This window comes from Rhinopithecus roxellana, chromosome 8 (assembly GCF_007565055.1).
Source record: "Rhinopithecus roxellana isolate Shanxi Qingling chromosome 8, ASM756505v1, whole genome shotgun sequence".
Taxonomy (NCBI): Eukaryota; Metazoa; Chordata; class Mammalia; order Primates; family Cercopithecidae; genus Rhinopithecus; species Rhinopithecus roxellana.
The window spans coordinates 124,896,486-124,914,640 of record NC_044556.1 but is presented as its reverse complement, the minus strand read 5'-3'; the positions used below and the strand labels follow the sequence as shown (position 1 = coordinate 124,914,640).

Sequence of the window (18,155 nt, the reverse complement as noted above, 5' to 3'; positions counted from 1 at the left end):
AAGAGAAATAGTATTGAACTGAAATACCTCTTAAAATATCTTATTATATAACATATGTGGGCTTTAAAAAATAAATTTCCAGGCTGGGCGCGATGGCTCAAGCCTGCAATCCCAGCACTTTGGGAGGCCGAGACGGGCGGATCACAAGGTCAGGAGATCGAGACCATCCTGGCTAATACGGTGAAACCCCGTCTCTACTAAAGAATAAAAAAAACTAGCTGGGCGACAAGGCGGGCGCCTGTAGTCCCAGCTACTTGGGAGGCGGAGGCAGGAGAATGGCGTAAACCTGGGAGGCGGAGCTTGCAGTGAGCTGAGATGCTGCCACCGCACTCTAGCCTGGGCGACAGAGCCAGACTCCGTCTCAAAAAAAATAATAATAAATAAAAATAAAAATATAAATAAATAAATAAATAAATAAATAAATAAATAAATAAATAAATAAATTTCCCACAACCTTCCTAACTCTCTTGTCATATGGCAAGCTAGGGTGTGGAAATGACTTTTCAAGCAATATAGATTCTAATGTTGAGGAGGGGTTGTCACTGAACTGGTGCAAGTTCTCACTCAATGCCCTTCAAGATGTTCCCAAGTCAGTCTTTAAGAGTTTACATTAACTGGGTTCCCAGTCCAAGATCTATGAATTATAAAGTGCTCATTCCCAGGACAGAGATCTTATTCTTCACAGGATTAAATTTAGAAGATGTAAAAGGTATTTTCTAACTTTGCTACTTTAATTAAGATAATTATAATATGGCTTCTTAAACTACATGTTGATCATCTTTAAAACCAAATATGTTGATGGTTAGAAACTTATGTTGTTGACTGCCACCTTGAAGGTGTAATTGTAATCTAAGAACTATAAATTTGCCAAGTGTATTACCAGGACAAATGCCTAGACATTATTAAAAGAGTATAGAGACATTAGATGAATGTACTGACAAGTTACCACAATAATCTAAAAGAAATAGCGATAGAGGGTATCAGATAAGTGCAAATAAGAAGCAACAATACTTGAACTTAAAAAGTAATGCCTGCTTTCAAAACAAAAAGTTTAATCCTACTTTAATCTCTCAATAAAAACTATACACATTGATAATCTTACATGCTATAAGTAATTTAAAAATAATATACATCTTACTATTAATGTATACATACCTGCTTTGGCACAAAAAATGATTTAAGACACAATAACAAGTTCAATTCCAGCCTGATTTTAAATGTACAAGTTTGGTCTTCCATTTCTCTCTTATTTTAAAGCATTCTTCACAGAATTTATTCACAACAATGGTAGTAATAAGAAAATCAGAATGATGTTAGCAAAAGGAGAGCTTCATTTTGGATGCTTAATAATAGTTTATAATTACTACCTTCCAGCCTTTCTAAAGCAGCATGCCATGTGATTTACATTAAAAGTTGGTTTTATTGAGGGGATGTTGGTGGTGAAAATTAGCTTCAAATGTTATCTGTAAACACCTTATCTGTTAATAATTACCTGCTATAGAAGTATGTGGGATTTTATCATCAGATCTTGAACCACTTCTATAAGCAAGGGGAGATTATTAGTTGGCAATACTTGAGAGAAATGGGAACAATCAATAAGGGACTAGAGGGGAAGACCCACATAAGTTGGCATTATTCTAGTAATAATTGCATAATCTGTAGTAGTAGGCTTCATAAAATAACAGCCATTTATTGAATGCAACTATAAGCTGAGTCCTTAACATACAGCATCCCTCATCCTTGTAATAATCCACCAAGGAAGCAGATACACTATATCTTTTACAGATAAGGAAGAGGTTCAATAACTAGTCCAAGATGCTGAATGGTGGCATAGGGATTAAAACCCTCAATATAGAGTCCAAATCCTGTGCTCTAAAAAAATGAGCAGGATTTGAGTTCAGGTCTGTCTGACTACAAAATCTACATACTCCTACCATGTTCCTCTGTACACATCCTGTGTTATTCAGTTCAGCAACAGAGATAAGATATTCTGTGTGACTATGCTGCCTATGTCCAGCTCTGACCACATAAAGATAACTCTAGTTACAAAAGTGGAAGTCATCCCAATGTGGGTGATTTAATTAATAATGTCACACAGTCCATTTATTGGCAGGACATTTCGGCACTGCTGCTTAGTGCTGAAAATACAGTATTCTTTTATCTTAGTATACTGATGTGGAGGGAGAAGGAGCTATTATGTATCTGTATGAGTCTGAAAAATTAAAGCATGTTGAAGAGAGACAATATTTTACTTGGAAAAAAATAAGTTGGAAATAAGTGTTTCCCAACATTGCATCCTGGGAACAGTGTTGCTAATTACCACTGAAGAGATTCACAATTAATGAACGTATTAAAATGAAATTCTTTTGATTCTGAAACTTCATACTATAAGTCAAATATCACTGTTGTTCAAAAATTCATCTGTGGAAATAAATGTTGCAACAAACACCATTACTGTGCTCAATATACCTTTGTGATTTTTATTTTTCCTTCCAAGTGAGTTGGTATTTTTAACATGTGCTACAGATAGAGGCAAGTTTGAAACATCCTTGTGTCAGTCTTGGAACGGTTCACCTGCTACAAGTCTCTGTGGACATGGCCATGCACAGCTAAAACAGTACTTTGCCATTTTTCCTTTTTGTTTCATTTTTGAAAGTAGAAAGCCACTTTCTTTTTCCCTCTCTTTCTCTCAGCTTCTTATGAAGATTCCCAGTATAAATGCAACAGCTGGAGTTACCTACAAATATACAAACTGAAAGAAAAGAAATATTATGGTTGGCTATTTGGGAATCTCCTGAAATGAAAACATACCTGGACAGTTAGCATGATCAGAGAGTGTCTAAATCAATCGAGGAGGAACAGAGGGAATTGAACTTGCCACAACTGCTGCTTTAAGTAAAAAAAAAAAAGAAAAAAAAAAGGTACTTTACTGGGAATGGTGGCTCGTGCTTGTAATCCCAGTTACTTGGGAGACTGAAGTGGGAGGATTGCTTGAGGCCAGGTGCTCAAGATCAGCCTGGGCAACACAGCAAGACTCAGTCTCATTTAAAATAAAAAAGAAGGTACGTTGATAGGTGCAACATATTTCTCATACCTTGTATCTATCCATTGGGTCTTCCTGTTGCAGCTGACTCTCTCGCATTGTCTGATATTCTTTCTCATATTTCTTCAGCTTCTTGGTTGGTACCTGCAGGGATTTGAGGAAAACCATGTTAGACAAGGGCGCCATTTATGAAAAAAAATTCAGATGTGTTTGCTAAATTTCTGGCATTCTAAGGGAACATGCCCAACTCAAAGTTAGGAGAAAAATACAGACTCCAGAGTAGGGGCTGGCAAACTTTTCCTGTAAAGGTCCATGCAGTATATATTTTAGGCCTTGTGGGTCATATAGTCTAGGTTGCAAAGATTCAACTCTGTCATTATTCCACAAAACCTGCCATGAGTGATACCTAAACAAATGAGTCTGGCTGTGTTCCAAGAAAACTTATTTTACAGAAACAGGCTACAGTTTGTCCACTTCTAAAATTGCTGATGTCACAAACTTCTCTTGTTAATGTATTTAATAGTGCTATTAATTTTAACTTTCTTAAGTATAATTCACTCATATCCTTCTATTATGTTTAAAATGAAAATTATTATGTTATACAAGTAAAAAATTTAGCTACAAGAAATATTCTAAAATGGCCTGGGCATGGTGGCTCATGTCTGTAATCCCAGCACTTTGGGAGGCTGAGGCAGGCGGATCACTCGAGGTCAGGAGTTTGAGACCAGACTGGCCAACATGGTAAATCCCCATCTCTACTAAAATTAAAAATATTAGTCGGGCATGGTAGTGGGCATCTGTAATTCCAGCTACTTTGGAGGCTGAGGCATGAGAATTGCTTGAACCTGGGAGGCTGAGGTTGTGATGAACCAAGATTGCACCACTGCACTCCAGCCTGGGTGATAGAGCGAGACTCAGTCTCAAAAAAAAAAAAAAAGAAAAATATTCTAAAATGGAGTTAGTATACTGAAAGGTTTTAGTGTTTGACAATGAAAACTCAAATATAGAATCATTGTGCTGTATGAGATAATAGAAAGTCATCTAAACAACTCATTTATTTCTTGTGAAAATTATGTCATCCACAAAAGACAGTAGTTTACTCTTTTCTGAAAAAAAGACTAGAATCCTATGGACTCTTCAAATTTTAAAAATAAACAAATAAGCACAGCATAGTATAAAAGCCCTCAATAAACAGATATTTAACCTCTCTTAGGGGACAGTGGTGCACATCTATAGTCCCAGCTACTTGGGAGGTTGAGATGGAAGAATTGCTTGAGTGGACAAGTTCCAGGCTGCACTGCACTATGACGGCCACTTACTCTAGCCTGGGCAACAGAATGAGACTCAGTCTTTTAAAACAAACAAACAAAAAAACTCTCCTAGCCTCAGTTTCTTCGTCTATAAAATAGCAGGTAAACAAAATTTCTACCTCAATGGTGTCAGGAGAATTAAATGAGTTAACAGAGAGGTATCTAAAACAATGCCTGGTTCATGGACATTTTTAAATTTTTTTAAAAACAAGTATTCAGTCAAAATTAAGGTATTAGAAATTATTCTGTTCCATAATACATATTAAATATACTTTTAGTCTTTCTTTGGACAAAGTTATAGAATTCCTTTACTTATTTAATTTTAACTTTTGTAGAGGTGGGGTCTGGCTATATTGCTGAGACTGGTCTCAAACACCTGGGCTGAAGTGATCCTCCTTCCTCAGCCTCCCAAAGCACTGGGATTACAGGCATGAGCCACTGTGCCTAGCCCATGATTCCTTCAAACATCAAAACCTTTCCTTAATGTTTTTGTTTGGTTTAAGATTACAAACATGCTATGTTGCAAACTTCTTGCAGATTCTGAGAAGGAAAGGATGATGTGTTGCCCTCAGTATCTGCCATAATACCTAGTGGTATTTGGCTCATACTAGGCCCTCAACAGATTGTTTCTTGTTGAGTTTAAAATATGGTATTTAGAAAACATATACATATGAGTGAGAGAGCAAAAGAGAATGGAAAACACCTAGCATGAATATAAAATTATCTCACAATTTCCTTATTTTCATTAAAATGAGGACAGTATTAATTCTCTGGCATCTGGCCAAATAATTTGTTACATAAAAACAAAGACACCAGGTGTCATTCCCATCTTATTCTAATTACTTTGTTTTTCCTATCCAGGAACACTATGAAGTACTAGAATTATCAGCTTCCGACCACAATTGGGAAGTTTCACAAACTCAGTTCAAACCTGATAGATGACACAAACCAGTCAACAACCACATTATGAGAATATTCATCTGGCTGATGAGGGAATGTCTCCCCAGCCAAACAATGAGTGAGGACATTTCCCAGGGTGAAACTGAATTGCAAAACCACTGCTGAATACTGTTATAAGAAACACGAATCCTTTATTACTCCATCTCCAGAGACCTCTAACAAGTATACTGTGACCAACTAGAGTGCAATAGAAAGGAAAGCACCAGCTGCCAACTGTGTAGCCTCACAGATCATTAGATAAACAAGGGAAATATACACGATCATATGTTAACAAAACAACAATGACATTATTTTTCTTGGCTTTGATAGCAGTCTCAATTTCTTTCAGTTTTATTTTCTCTATATACTTTAATCATACACTGAGAAAAACCAAAAATAGACTCTGAAGATGAAGTTGTAAATCACTAGCACTAAAATAGTCCTGGAGTTATAGAAAAAGGGGAAGCTTCAAGGTTTTAAGGAGTGACAAGGTGTCTCCAATGTTTCCCTAGGACCAGATGCAAGGGCCAAGGGGAGCAGCTAAAGGTATTGTTAGGAGAGAGCCTACTCCTGGAGTCATTTTAGCACCAGAGCAGAAGTATTTCAGTATTTTTACTGCAGGAATACCATACCACTGGACACCAGGCTGAGTATTAGTTCCATGTGGAAGTATTTTCTACATGGTTCTAAAATGGATCCAGTCACCAGTGACTGAATTACATACTGGAAGCTTGTGCTTAGAGAATTCTGAAACCATATTTTTAAACTTCAAACTATTATATATATTTTTTTACATGTAAGAGAAAAAATATTCTTTTAAAAAGATATTTTTACATGTCCTTTTAAAAGTCACTTTTACTACTTACATTAAGAGGTTCATTTCAAAGTGAAATATTAAAAAAAAAAAAAGGCAATAACACTCTCAATAAGCTAATCCTTTCCCATCTGGCTGAGATTCTAGGATATTTGGCTTCATCTTGTTCAGGGAAACAGAGCAGGTTCCCAGAACAATATGTTGCTAGGAAACCTTCCAAGCTTATTTATCTTGTGCTGTGGGGTGATACTGAGCATCCACCTGTGTGACTGGCACAACATGAAAGGGAGGAAAAGGGTGGAGAAGGAAGAGACAGGAGAGCTGATATGAAACACTTGTTATTTATGAGGTAATCAAAGAAAATAGATTTTCAGTTTTTAAAACCATATTTCAGGACAAACTTGATTTTATTTTAGGGAATACTGAATGGGATACAGAAGTTTGAAATTTTTCTTACTGGAGAAAGAAATTTAAAAACATCTTCAGGGCTGGGCGCAATGGCTCACACCTGTAATCCCAGCACTTTGGGAGGCCGAGGTAGGCGAATCACCTGAGGTCAGAAGTTCGAGACCAGCCTGATCAACATGGTGAAACCCCATCTCTACTAAAAATACAAAATTAGCTGGGTGAGGTGGCACATGCCTGTAATCCCAGCTACTCAGGAGGCTGAGGCAGGAGAACCGCTTGAACCCGGGAGGCAGAGGTTGCAGTGAGCCAACACTGCACCATTGCACTCCAGCCTGGGCAACAAGAGTAAAACTCCATTTCAAAAGAAAAAAAAAATCTCTTCAGTATGTATTTTTAAATAAAAGAACAAAAAGTCACTAAGAGTTATCAGAATTGAAACATCCTGTAAGTAAGGGTGTACCTGAAGAATGTGCTAAGAACCACCAGTCCAGGTCGGGCACGGTGGCTCACACCTGCAATCCCAGCATTTTGGGAGGCCGAGGCAGGCGGATCACCAAGACAGGAGATTGAGACCATCCTGGCTAACATGGTGAAACCCCGTCTCTACTAAAAATACAACAACAACAAAAAATTAGCTGGATGTGGTGGCGGCGCCTGTAGGCCCAGCTACTCAGGAGGCTGAGGCAGGAGAATGGTGTGAACCCGGGAGGCAGAGCTTGCAGTGAGCCAAGATCACGCCACTGCACTCTAGCTTGGGTGACAGAGCAAGACTCTGTCTCAAAAAAAAAAAAAAAAGAACCACCACTCCTTTTAAATGTCTACCTAATGTTGAGGTCCTGTTCCACCAACTGTCCATGCTCTGTTCTTCCAGTATTTCCTAAGTTCAAGAAATGTTCTCAAAGAATATATAACTGTTTTATGTGTGCAACTAATGATGAGCATTCACTACTGTGAAATGGTATTAGTAACGGGCAAACAAACAAATAGAAAAAGAAAAAAAAAAAGGATATCCATTCATGGCAAGACAACCCCTAACAAGTATGATAGCAGTCATTTAAATAATCAACCAAGGCTTGACATTGCAGGCTTGACACTACATTTGGCAGCATTTACAGACAGAACCAGTGTTTTCACCTTTTAAATAGCTTATAATGTTTATATTTCACACTGTGCTTGGCCCTGACATTGAAATTCCTAACACAAATATCCATTTACAGAGAAAGAGTAAATTGGAGCTGGAGGAACCTTTGGAGACTACTTGCCTGGTACAATCCCTTCTTTGGGATGAAGAAACTGAATAAATGTGGCTAGAGTCTTGGACAGAGCCACCTGATTGCAGCAGAGCAAATGGGAGTCTGGGTGGATCCACTGCCTCTATGGCCTGCACTCTACTCCTTCCGGGTACTGGGCCACCTCTCAGGTGCAGGGTTTCCCAAACTTTAGTCATTCGGATACCACTTTCATTATTTTTGCCATAACCATACACATTGTACTATGTTTTTCTTTTTTATTTTTATTTTTTTTTATTTTTTGAGATGGAGTCTCACTCTCTTGCCCAGGTTGGAGTGCAGTGGTGCGATCTTGGCTCACTGCAACCTCTGACTCCCAGGTTCAAGTGATTTTCCTGCCTCAGCCTTCCGAGGAGCTGGGACTACAGGCATGCACCACCACGCTTGGCTAATTTTTGTATTTTTAGTGGAGACAGAGTTTCACCATGTTGGTCAGGCTGGTCTTGAATTCCTGACCTCGGGTGATCCACCTGTCTCGGTCTCCCAAAGTGCTGGGATTACAGGCGTAAGCCACCATGTCCGGTTGTAGCCTATTTTTTCTTTAAGTCAGGGGTCTCACTATGTTGCCCAGGCTGGTCTCGACCTTCTGCCCTCAAGTGATCTGCCTGCCTCAGCCTCCCAAAGTGCTGGGATTACAGGTGTGAGCCACCATACCCAACCAAAATCAACTAATTTTTTTATATACATTTATTTTCCAAGAAAACATTCCATTTGGAATCAACATAGACAACGGTGGTGGGCAGAAAATGGTCTCCCAGAGATGGCTGAATTCTAATCCCTAGAACTTGTGAATGTGTTACCTTACATGGTCAAATGAATTTTGCAGATGTGATTCAGGTTAAGGACCTTAAGATGGGAAGGTTACTTTAGATTATCTGAGTGGGCCTAGTGAAATCACGTGAGTCATTAAAAGAAGAGAACCTTTCGGGACTTCATTCAGATATCACTACTGCAGAAGGATCAAAGAAATTCTGTGTGGCTTTGAGGACACGGGGGAAGATCCATGAGTAAGGCAATGTAGGCAGCCTCTAGAAGCTTGGAAAAGGCAAGGAAATGGATTCTCCCAAAGAACCTCCAGAAGGGAAGGCAGCCTGGCCAACACCCTCATTCCCAGCCCAGTGAGACTCTTATCAGACTTGTACAAAACTATATACTAAAAGATTTATCTTCGTAGTTATTTGTTATGGAAACAATAGGAAACTAAAACAATATATTATAAATAACTACAATTAATTGAGCTACTAAATGTTTACAAACAAAACTCAGTTGAAAGTCTTAACACTTTTGCTTAAGGCAATATAAGAACTCCCCTGCTCTTTATTTTACAACCAACTGCAAATTATGTCAATATAAAGTCAACTATAAACTATTAACCTTATGTTATAAATACCAGAATACTGGGGCTAGGCATGGTGACTCATGCCTGTAATCCCAGCACTTTGGGAGGCTGAGGTGGGCAGATCACAAGGTCAGGAGATCGAGACCATCCTGGCTAGCATGGTGAAACCCCGTCTCTACTAAAAATATAAAAAATTAGCTGGGCGTGGTGGTGGGCACCTGTAGTCCCAGCTGCTTGGGAGGCTGAGGCAGGAGAATGGCATGAACCCAGGAGGTAGAGCTTGCAGTGAGCCAAGATCACTCCACTGCACTCCAGCCTGGGCAACAGAGTGAGACTCCATTTCAAAAAAACAATACATACATACATACATACATACATACATACCAGAATACCAAACTAGACAGCAAGCAAAAAAACAAAAACAACTCCACCCCAGCCCATGCATAGATTCACTCAGTGCCTTTCTGCTTTCTCCCTCAGATCACTAATGGCAACTGGTTGCACCAGCTGTACCCAGTTCCTGCCAAGGATCTGTGTGTCTGCTGGGTCTGTCCCATAGACCCTGGCCGATGGATGAAATGAGTACTCGGACACAGGTATGCAGTGTAAGAGCAGCTAGGTGACTGCCTGGCTCTAGTCACCAGAAAGCAGCCCCGAGAAGCTGGAGCTACTTGCTTTTATTCGGTGCAGGCACAATGCCAAAAGTCTGGAGCAAAAACAACCTGTAGGTAATTAACATTTATTGTTCCCCTTTTAGGGAGAATGTCCCCATGGATGATCAAAGGTCAGTTCTTGGTTAACATAAGTAAAACAGCTTAAGATAAATTCCCCTACACTCTCTTGTACCTACTCCTTGCCCAATGCCTCAGGGTTATAGAAGAGCTGCCTTCAGCTATTCTCCCCTGGGGCTCTGCAGAACCTTCTGATCTTTCAGAAGGTTTGCGTCCTTTCCCTATAGTTTTTCCCCACCACTCTGACTGATCTCCCAGTGTCCACTGATATTTTCTATTATGTTTCATTGTAATTCCACAATTATTTCTCAGACCCTCTAAAATGATTTCATAATCAGCAGTTTGAAGGACACTGCACGAAATGAAATGGGCTTTTTCATCTATTCCCCCCATGATAATACTCAGAGGGTTATAGTTCTAAATCACTGGAGAAGCTTTATTAACTCTACTTATCACCAATACCCTCACCTGTCATTACAGATGAGAGCGGGTCCTTGTCAGCTGTTATCAGGAAATACAAAGAAAAGAGCTTAATGAGTTTGAGGCAAAGGGGAGTGGTAGGGGAATGGCGAGGGAGTGCTAAACAGTGACCTTCAATAACAGTAAAAGAGCACAATAATTACTCATTTGCCTTACTCTTTCTCAGTATTAGTCATGCTGGCCTCAGTTGGAGATATGGGAGGGGAAGACTGAAAAGAATACACCCAACTTTCTTCATTCTCCATGTTTTCTCTCTTCTTCTCATTTAAGGTGTTTATTTCATATTTGCATATATGACTCTTGTAGATTGAATATATATTAATCGTGTTGTATATCAATAATTATTAGATGAATTTACCATAATAATCTTCATCTCACTAATCATATCAACCAGTGATATCACCCTATTTTGCATTTTTACTTTCATATCTGATTTTGAATACTTACTAATATTTGAATTTCACATGCATTAGTTATTCTTTTTTTAATTTTTTTTTGCACGCCACCACGCCTAGCTAATTTTTGTATTTTTATTCGAGATGGAGTTTCTCCATGTTGTCCAGGCTGCTCTTGAATTCCTAACCTCAAGTGATCTGCCCTCCTCAGCCTCCCAAAGTGAGTTATTTCTAATAAAACTTATTTTGGCCAGGTGCGGTGGCTCACGCTTATAATCCCAGCCCTGTGGGAAGTCAAGATGGGTGGATCACTTGAGTTCAGGAGTTTGAGACCAGCCTGGACAACATGGTGAAACCCTATGTTTATAAAAAATGCAAAAATTAGCTGAGCATTGTGGTACATGCCTGTAGTCTCAGCTACTTGGAAGGCTGAGGTGGGAAGATCACCTGAGCCTGGGAGGCTGGGTTGCAGTGAGGTAAAATCATGACACTGCACTCCAGCCTAGGTGACAGAGTGAGACCCTGTCTCAAAACAAAACAAATAAAAACATTTATTTGCTTACATATAAGATTTGGTTAAGTTTCCTGATTATCAAACTCAATCATCTTTTTTTTTTTTAAGAGACAGGGTCTTGTTCTGCTGCTCGGGCTGGAGTGCAGTGGCGCAATCACAGCACACTGCAGCCTCGAATTCCTGGACTCGGGTGATCCTCCCACCTTAGCTTCCTGAGTAGCTGGGACTATAGGGGCACACCACCATGCCTAGTGTTCTTTTTTTTCTTTTTTTTTTTTTTGTGGTAGAGCCAGGGTCTCACTATGTTGCCCAGGATGGCCTCAAAATCCAAGGCTCAAGCAATCTTCCCACCTCAGCCTCCCAAAGGCTGGGATTACAGGTGTGAGCCACCATGTCTGGCCCAAACAAGATCTTTGTACATTTAGGAGTTCAAGGGTTTTGTATATTTAGGAGCTGCAGTGCTTTTCAACACCACAGATCTTAAACTTCGGATCATAATTAATGGAATAATAGAACTCTTAAATAACAAATTTGAAACTCACTATAGTAACTTGAAAAGAACTTATACACAGAAAAGACAGAAATAACAGAATACACATGTAAAGATTTTCCAAGTTGGTCTATGCTCTGTAATATATATGGAATGATCTTTGGCATATCCTGACTTTATGAAACAGTACATTAATTTTGTGAAAAGTTGTTTTTGCATTTAAGTAGAGAAAAGAACCTGGGCACTACCAGTGCTTCTCAAGGTAAGATATTATTGGCATTTTGGGTGGAATAATTTTTGATGTAGACTATGCTCTCCATTTCTGAGCCCATGGCATCCCTGGGCCCATTTATGATTTCACCTATTAAATGTCAGTAGCAGCTGTCTGTCACTGTGACAAACAGGATGCCTACACACCTTTCTAAACCAGGTGTGGATGTTGGGGGCTAGTAGATTTGAGGGGTACATGTTTGAGAAGATATGGGATTCATACTAAAAACCACTGAGCTAAACTATCAATAAAGACAAGAGGAGAGGCCTGGAACAGTGTGCAAGGTTTTTAGCACTGCAATGATATATTCAGACATCCACTTCCCTCTGCTTTGTTCTTGGTTAGCAGTAATTGGCACTAAGTATGGAATTCCTTCATATCAAAAAATTTCCTAACAGTTTTCAGCCTATAATTTAGAAAAATCTGTATTTAATCCTGCCAGCAACTCCATGAGGGAAGTATTATTTGGATTTTACAAATAAGTTGAGGATAGGTAACTTGCCTAAGATCAGAAATAAAATAGTCAGAAATAAATAGTCAGAAATGAAATCTAGTTGGCCTCCAGAACCTGCCCTCTTTAACTACATTGCTCTACTGCCTAGCACCAGATGATTAAAGTAAACCTGCTCAAGAAGCTGACAGTCTAGATACAGTGCCAAATATGTGTCTAGTTATCATCTAGTTTCATAAGTGCAATAACAGATATTTATAAAAGGTACAAAGATGATCAAGGAGAAATTTGTGGGACAGAGGGTTAGAGAGGGAGAAGCACCTCAGTGAGGAGGATTTTCATGACGACTGATTTATGCAAGCTTCCTTGCCCAGTTAAAACACAGAGCATTTCCCCTGTACTCAGTTTTAACATTGGGTCAGTCACTTGTAAGAGCTATCTTTCAGGGTTTGATGAATCTCCTTCTGTAATTCAGAAATGAAAGATACAAAAATATTAATTTATGGATGCAAATACTGGTAAAGTACATCACTCTGTTGTTCTTTTTTAAATGCTGATATGACCCAAGTTAACATTTTCTGAAGTGAAGATTCCTGGTGTTCAGTTCAGGTGCCTAGAAAATTAATAGGCCAAAGGTACTAGCCATTATGTGCTGCTCTTGCTCACTTCAGACAATTTCTTAGGATGAATATAAATGATCTCATTTAATATATTAATCAATGGACAAAGAAAAAATAGATATGTAATATAGTATCACTTTCCTTGGAAATTTGGGGGTTGCTGAGAGTTTCTAAGTCAGAGTCACCGTTATTTCTGAAAGGACTTATCAAGATCTGGACATAAAGTGGATCAGTGGCAACCAAAATTCTAACAGTCAGTATGTAGTAGTATAAAGGACTCAGGAAGAAACAGATGAAAAGGAATCAGGAGACGGCATCCAACAAGAGGAGGGACATATCCTATAGGCTTCATTTAATCCTCTTCATAGTGGTCAGCAAAAGAAGTCACTTTGACTTCTTTTAAGCTTTTAGCACTAGGAGGAGAGAGAACATATTAAATAACAATATTTTGCCCCATGTGTCTTGGGTGTCGGGGGGAACCTTCAGAGAATCTAAGAGCCTGTAAATGATTATCAGCTGTATTCTAATACTTAAGGAGCATAATGGTTTAAGGGGGTGGGGACAAAGGACATACTTATCTCTTGCAACTCTAACATAATTTCCAAGGCTTATTATAGACATCAAATTCCTAGGCATTCTCCTCCTGAATTCATACTAACATACAATCTATGGTGCTGTACTTGCTTTAATCTCATCTGACATGTCTAGCTTTCCCAATTACTCAAGCCTAGTGGTGTGCAGACTTGTGACAGGTTCCTGGACCTTTATTCATGAATAATTACATGACATGAGCCACTTTCCAGTGTTTGTGGCTTACTCCAGAATGTAACATGCTCATTAAAGTATCTTTGAGAGCTTCTGAAATACTGATTTGTACTTTATTTGCCACATTCTCGTATAAGCTGTGGTCCCAATGCTGTAGCAATTTTGGGAGACTTGCATTTTACAGAATCTGCTTACCTGTTCATTTTTAATTCCTCATCTTCAGGCCTGTAAATCTAATCTTGTATAATATTTTTGTGGAACTCCTTGGCACTTCTGCTTTAGAGATTTCCTATCAATAAATAATATCTGGAGGTAGAGGAAATTCTGTACTACGTGCTGACAACTCCTAAATTTATAGTTTTCAGCCCAGAACTTCTAAGCTTAGCCTACATATCCAGTTGTGAACTTCCTATCATCATTTGGATGATTCACATTCAAGACATTTAAACCTGGACTGATACCCCACCTTCTACCCACAATTTGTTCTTCTCCCACTGTTCATCTTACATCTAGAAGCTCAAGCCAGAAACCCACAAGTCACCATTGCCTTCTCCCCCAGCCAGTGCTCAGGCAATCCATCACTAGATTCTATACTGTATGCCTCCAAAATATCTATCTTGTTTTTCTTTGGAACTTCACTGGCAATGCCCAATTCAAGCCATAATCACCTTTCATCACAACTAGTGCCATAAATTCCGAAGTGGACTCCCCATGTTCATAGTTGCTGTACTAAATCTTTTTGCCATCGGGCAGCCAAAGTAATTTTTTTCCAGGATGCAAATCTAACATCATTTTCCTTCCTAACATTTTCCAATTGCTTCCTATTGCACTTAGGATAGAGGAATACTTGGCTCTGCTAGTCCTATAGAATCTAGTCTCTATCTACCTCCCCTTCATTCTCTACGCTTATATTTTGCAAAAGTGTGGTTTGTCCATCTCAGAAAGTACATAAAACTATCCAAATAGGTACAGAAAGCAAAAGGTGATTATGAGAATTTCATGTTGTTTTTAGAACATGAAAACAGTCAGGAAGGACTATTTTTATTTCATCTTTTAAAAAACATTCATGCTTATTTTATTGTAGTACAGGTAGCTAATTTATTTCAAAAGGAATGTACATGTATTGGTGGTATGGGCTCACATGGCTTTCATTCACAAGGATCACAATCAAGAGTTTAAAGACAATCAGTCTCTGCTCCAGCCACACAGGAGTTCTTTTAGTACCTTTACTGCATCATGCCCTCCCCTGCCTCAGGCTTCTGCTGGGATGGATCTAGTACATTCACCCTAAAATTCTGATTCAGAAGGTCTGAGGTGTGATCAGGCACCTCTATCTTTTTTAAAAATCTTAATATTTGTGGATACATAGTAATTTTATATATATATGGGGTACATATATATATGGGGTGTGTGTATATATATATGTGGGGTATATATATATACACATATATGGGGTACAGGAGATAGTTTGAAACTGGCATGTAATGTGTAATAATCACATCAGGTAAAATGGGGTAGCCATCCCCTCAAGCATTTATCCTTTGTGTTACAAAGAATCCAGTTACACTCTTATTACTATTATTTTTTTGGAGGCAGGGTCTTGCTCTGTGGCCTCAACTGAAGTGCTGTGGCGCAGTCACCGCTCACTGTAGCATCAACCTCCTGGGCTTAAGTGATCTTCCCACCTCTTAGCCTGTAACTGGGACTACGGGCACCTGCCACCATACCTGGCCAATTTTTTGTATTTTTTGTAAAGACAGGGTCTCGCTATGTTGCCCAGGCTGGTCTTGAAACCCTGGGCTCAAGTGGTCTGACTTCCTCAGCCTCCCAAAGTGCTGGGATTACAGATGTGAGCCACTGCACCCAGCCCAATTATATTCTTTTAGTTATCTTTAAATGTACAATTAATTATTATTGACTACAGTCATCCTGCTGTGCTATCAAACTCGAGGTCTTATTCATTCTAATTTTATTTTGTTCAAGTACCTTTATATTTACAAAGCTACTCAGGCAATTTTGATGTACTGCCCATCTGAAAAACCACCGAACTAAACCATTAAGTACTAGAAAGGAAGAAGAGACAGGCGACAGAAGCTTTTATGAATTGGTCTGAGAACACAACCACCACTTCCTAAGGGAATATCTATTCTGAGTTTCAAACAACCAATTTATAAATAAATTTTAGGAGAGAAGAAATTTGTAAGATCAGGAAGGACTATTTTAGTGTCCCAAAATATTTCAAGAATCTATTTACATAAGCAGCTTGGATATAAGAATAAAATTAAGTTTTAAAGAAGACAAAAACCATATTCTTCACGCACAATTATTTGAGCAGCAGTTTCTCTTTGATACTCTATTTGGGGTGGTTTAGAAATTAAACAGGCTGGTTGGGCACGGTGGCTTATGCCTGTAATCCCAGCACTTTGGGAGGCCGAGGCGAGCGGATCATCTGAGCTTGGGAGGTTGAGACCAGCCTGGCCAACATGGTGAAACCCCATCTCTACTAAAAATACAAAAAAATTAGCCAGGTGTAGTGGCTCATGCCTATAATCCCAGCTACTCAGGAGGCTGAGGCAGGAGAATCGCTTGAACCCAGGAGGCAGAGGGTACAGTGAGCCGAGATCGTGCAATTGCACTCCAGCCTGGGTCACAAGAGCAAAACTCCGTCTCAACAACAACAAAAAAAACAAAAGAAAGAAAGAAATTTGGCCGGGCGCGGTGGCTCAAGCCTGTAATCCCAGCACTTTGGGAGGCCAAGACGGGTCGATCACAAGGTCAGGAGATCAAGACCATCCTGGCTAACACGGTGAAACCCCGTCTCTACTAAAATATACAAAAAACTAGCCGGGCGAGGTGGTGGGCGCCTGTAGTCCCAGCTACCCGGGAGGCTGAGGCAGGAGAATGGCGTAAACCTGGGAAGTGGAGCTTGCAGTGGGCTGAGATCCGGCCACTGCACTCCAGCCTGGGCGACAGAGCAAGACTCCGTCTCAAAAAAAAAAAAAAAGAAAGAAAGAAAGAAAGAAATTAAACAGCCTTGGCTGAGCATGGTAACTCATGCTGGTAATCCCATAATCTCAGCACTTTCGGAGGCTGAGGCAGGTGGATCACCTGTGGTCACGAGTTTGAGACCAGCCTGACCAACATGGCGAAACTCACCCCCCCCGCACCGCCCGTCTCCACTAAAAATACAAAAATTAGCTGAGTGAAACTCTGTCAAGAAAGAAAGGAAGGAAGGAAGGAAGGAAGGAAGGAAGGAAGGAAGGAAGGAAGGAAGGAAGGAAGGAAGGAAGGAAGGAAACAGGCTTGCATTTGAAAACTTTCTCTGTCAAATACTAGCTATATAATTTTATAAGCAATTTACTTAAACCTCTTACTGAGAATTTCAATTGTTTATGTTTTGTAATAGGGTAACACAAACCACTACCATGACCATTTCCTTTAATTGAGCACACAATGCATGCTGCAGCACTGGCCTAAGCACTTAGCACATATATATATATATATATATTTTTTTTTTTTTTTTTTTTTTTTTTTTTTGAGATGGAGTCTCGCTCTTTCACCCAGGCTGGAGTGAAGCGGTGCGATCTTGGCTCACTACAACCTCTGCCCCCTGGGTTCAAGTGATTCTCCTGCCTCAGCCTCCCGAGTAGCTGGGATTACAGGCATCCGCCACCACACCTAGCTAATTTTTGTATTTTTAGTAGAGACGGGGTTTCATCATGTTGGCTGGGCTGGTCTCAAACTCCTGACCTCAGATGATCCACCTGCCTCGGTCTCCCAATGTGCCAGGATTACACGCATGACTCACAGCGCCCAGCCACCATTTAGCATTTTTTATATTTCTTAAGCCTCACAAAGAAACTGGGTGTTACTATATCCGTTTTATAAATTGAGTAAACCAAGAAAGACTAAGTAACACTCATAGACCCCATAATAATGACAGACTCTACAGGCTTTTGTTTTAACAGACTGGGTCTCACTATGTTGCCAGGCTGGCTATGAACTCCTGGGCTCAAGGAGTCCTCCTGCCTCAACCTCCCGAGTAGCTGGGACTACAGGTACATGCCTCTGCACCCAGCGACCCAAAAGGTCTTTTTGACACCAAAGTTAAAGCCTTAATCATACAGTGTTACGTGACTATCATCTACATTGCCTGTCATCTAGCCAACATGCATAGGACCTTTGATAAGCCTCATCAGTAGCCTGCAGCAGTTAACTGAGCTAATCAACTCAATGATGGAGATGCCGTTACCACACAAATGAGAGATAATGAACCTAAGATACTTGCCACATTAC

The 18,155-nt window shown here is 39.7% G+C and overlaps 1 protein-coding gene across 8 annotated transcripts in view; it reads right to left on the bottom strand.

The window, feature by feature from the left end:
• The window catches only part of RABGAP1L (RAB GTPase activating protein 1 like), a 781,286-nt gene that overhangs the window by 34,132 nt on the left and 728,999 nt on the right, over positions 1-18,155 (bottom strand). For 5 of the 8 annotated variants that reach the window (XM_010367376.2, XM_010367379.2, XM_010367380.2 and 2 more), the window contains one exon: positions 3,095-3,187. In XM_010367376.2, the coding sequence (XP_010365678.1) occupies positions 3,095-3,187 (93 nt within the window). Of the gene's footprint in view, positions 1-2,451; positions 2,753-3,094; positions 3,188-18,155 lie in introns of those variants that run through there. The other 3 variants (XM_010367378.2, XM_030935779.1, XM_010367381.2) reach the window with 1 other exon arrangement.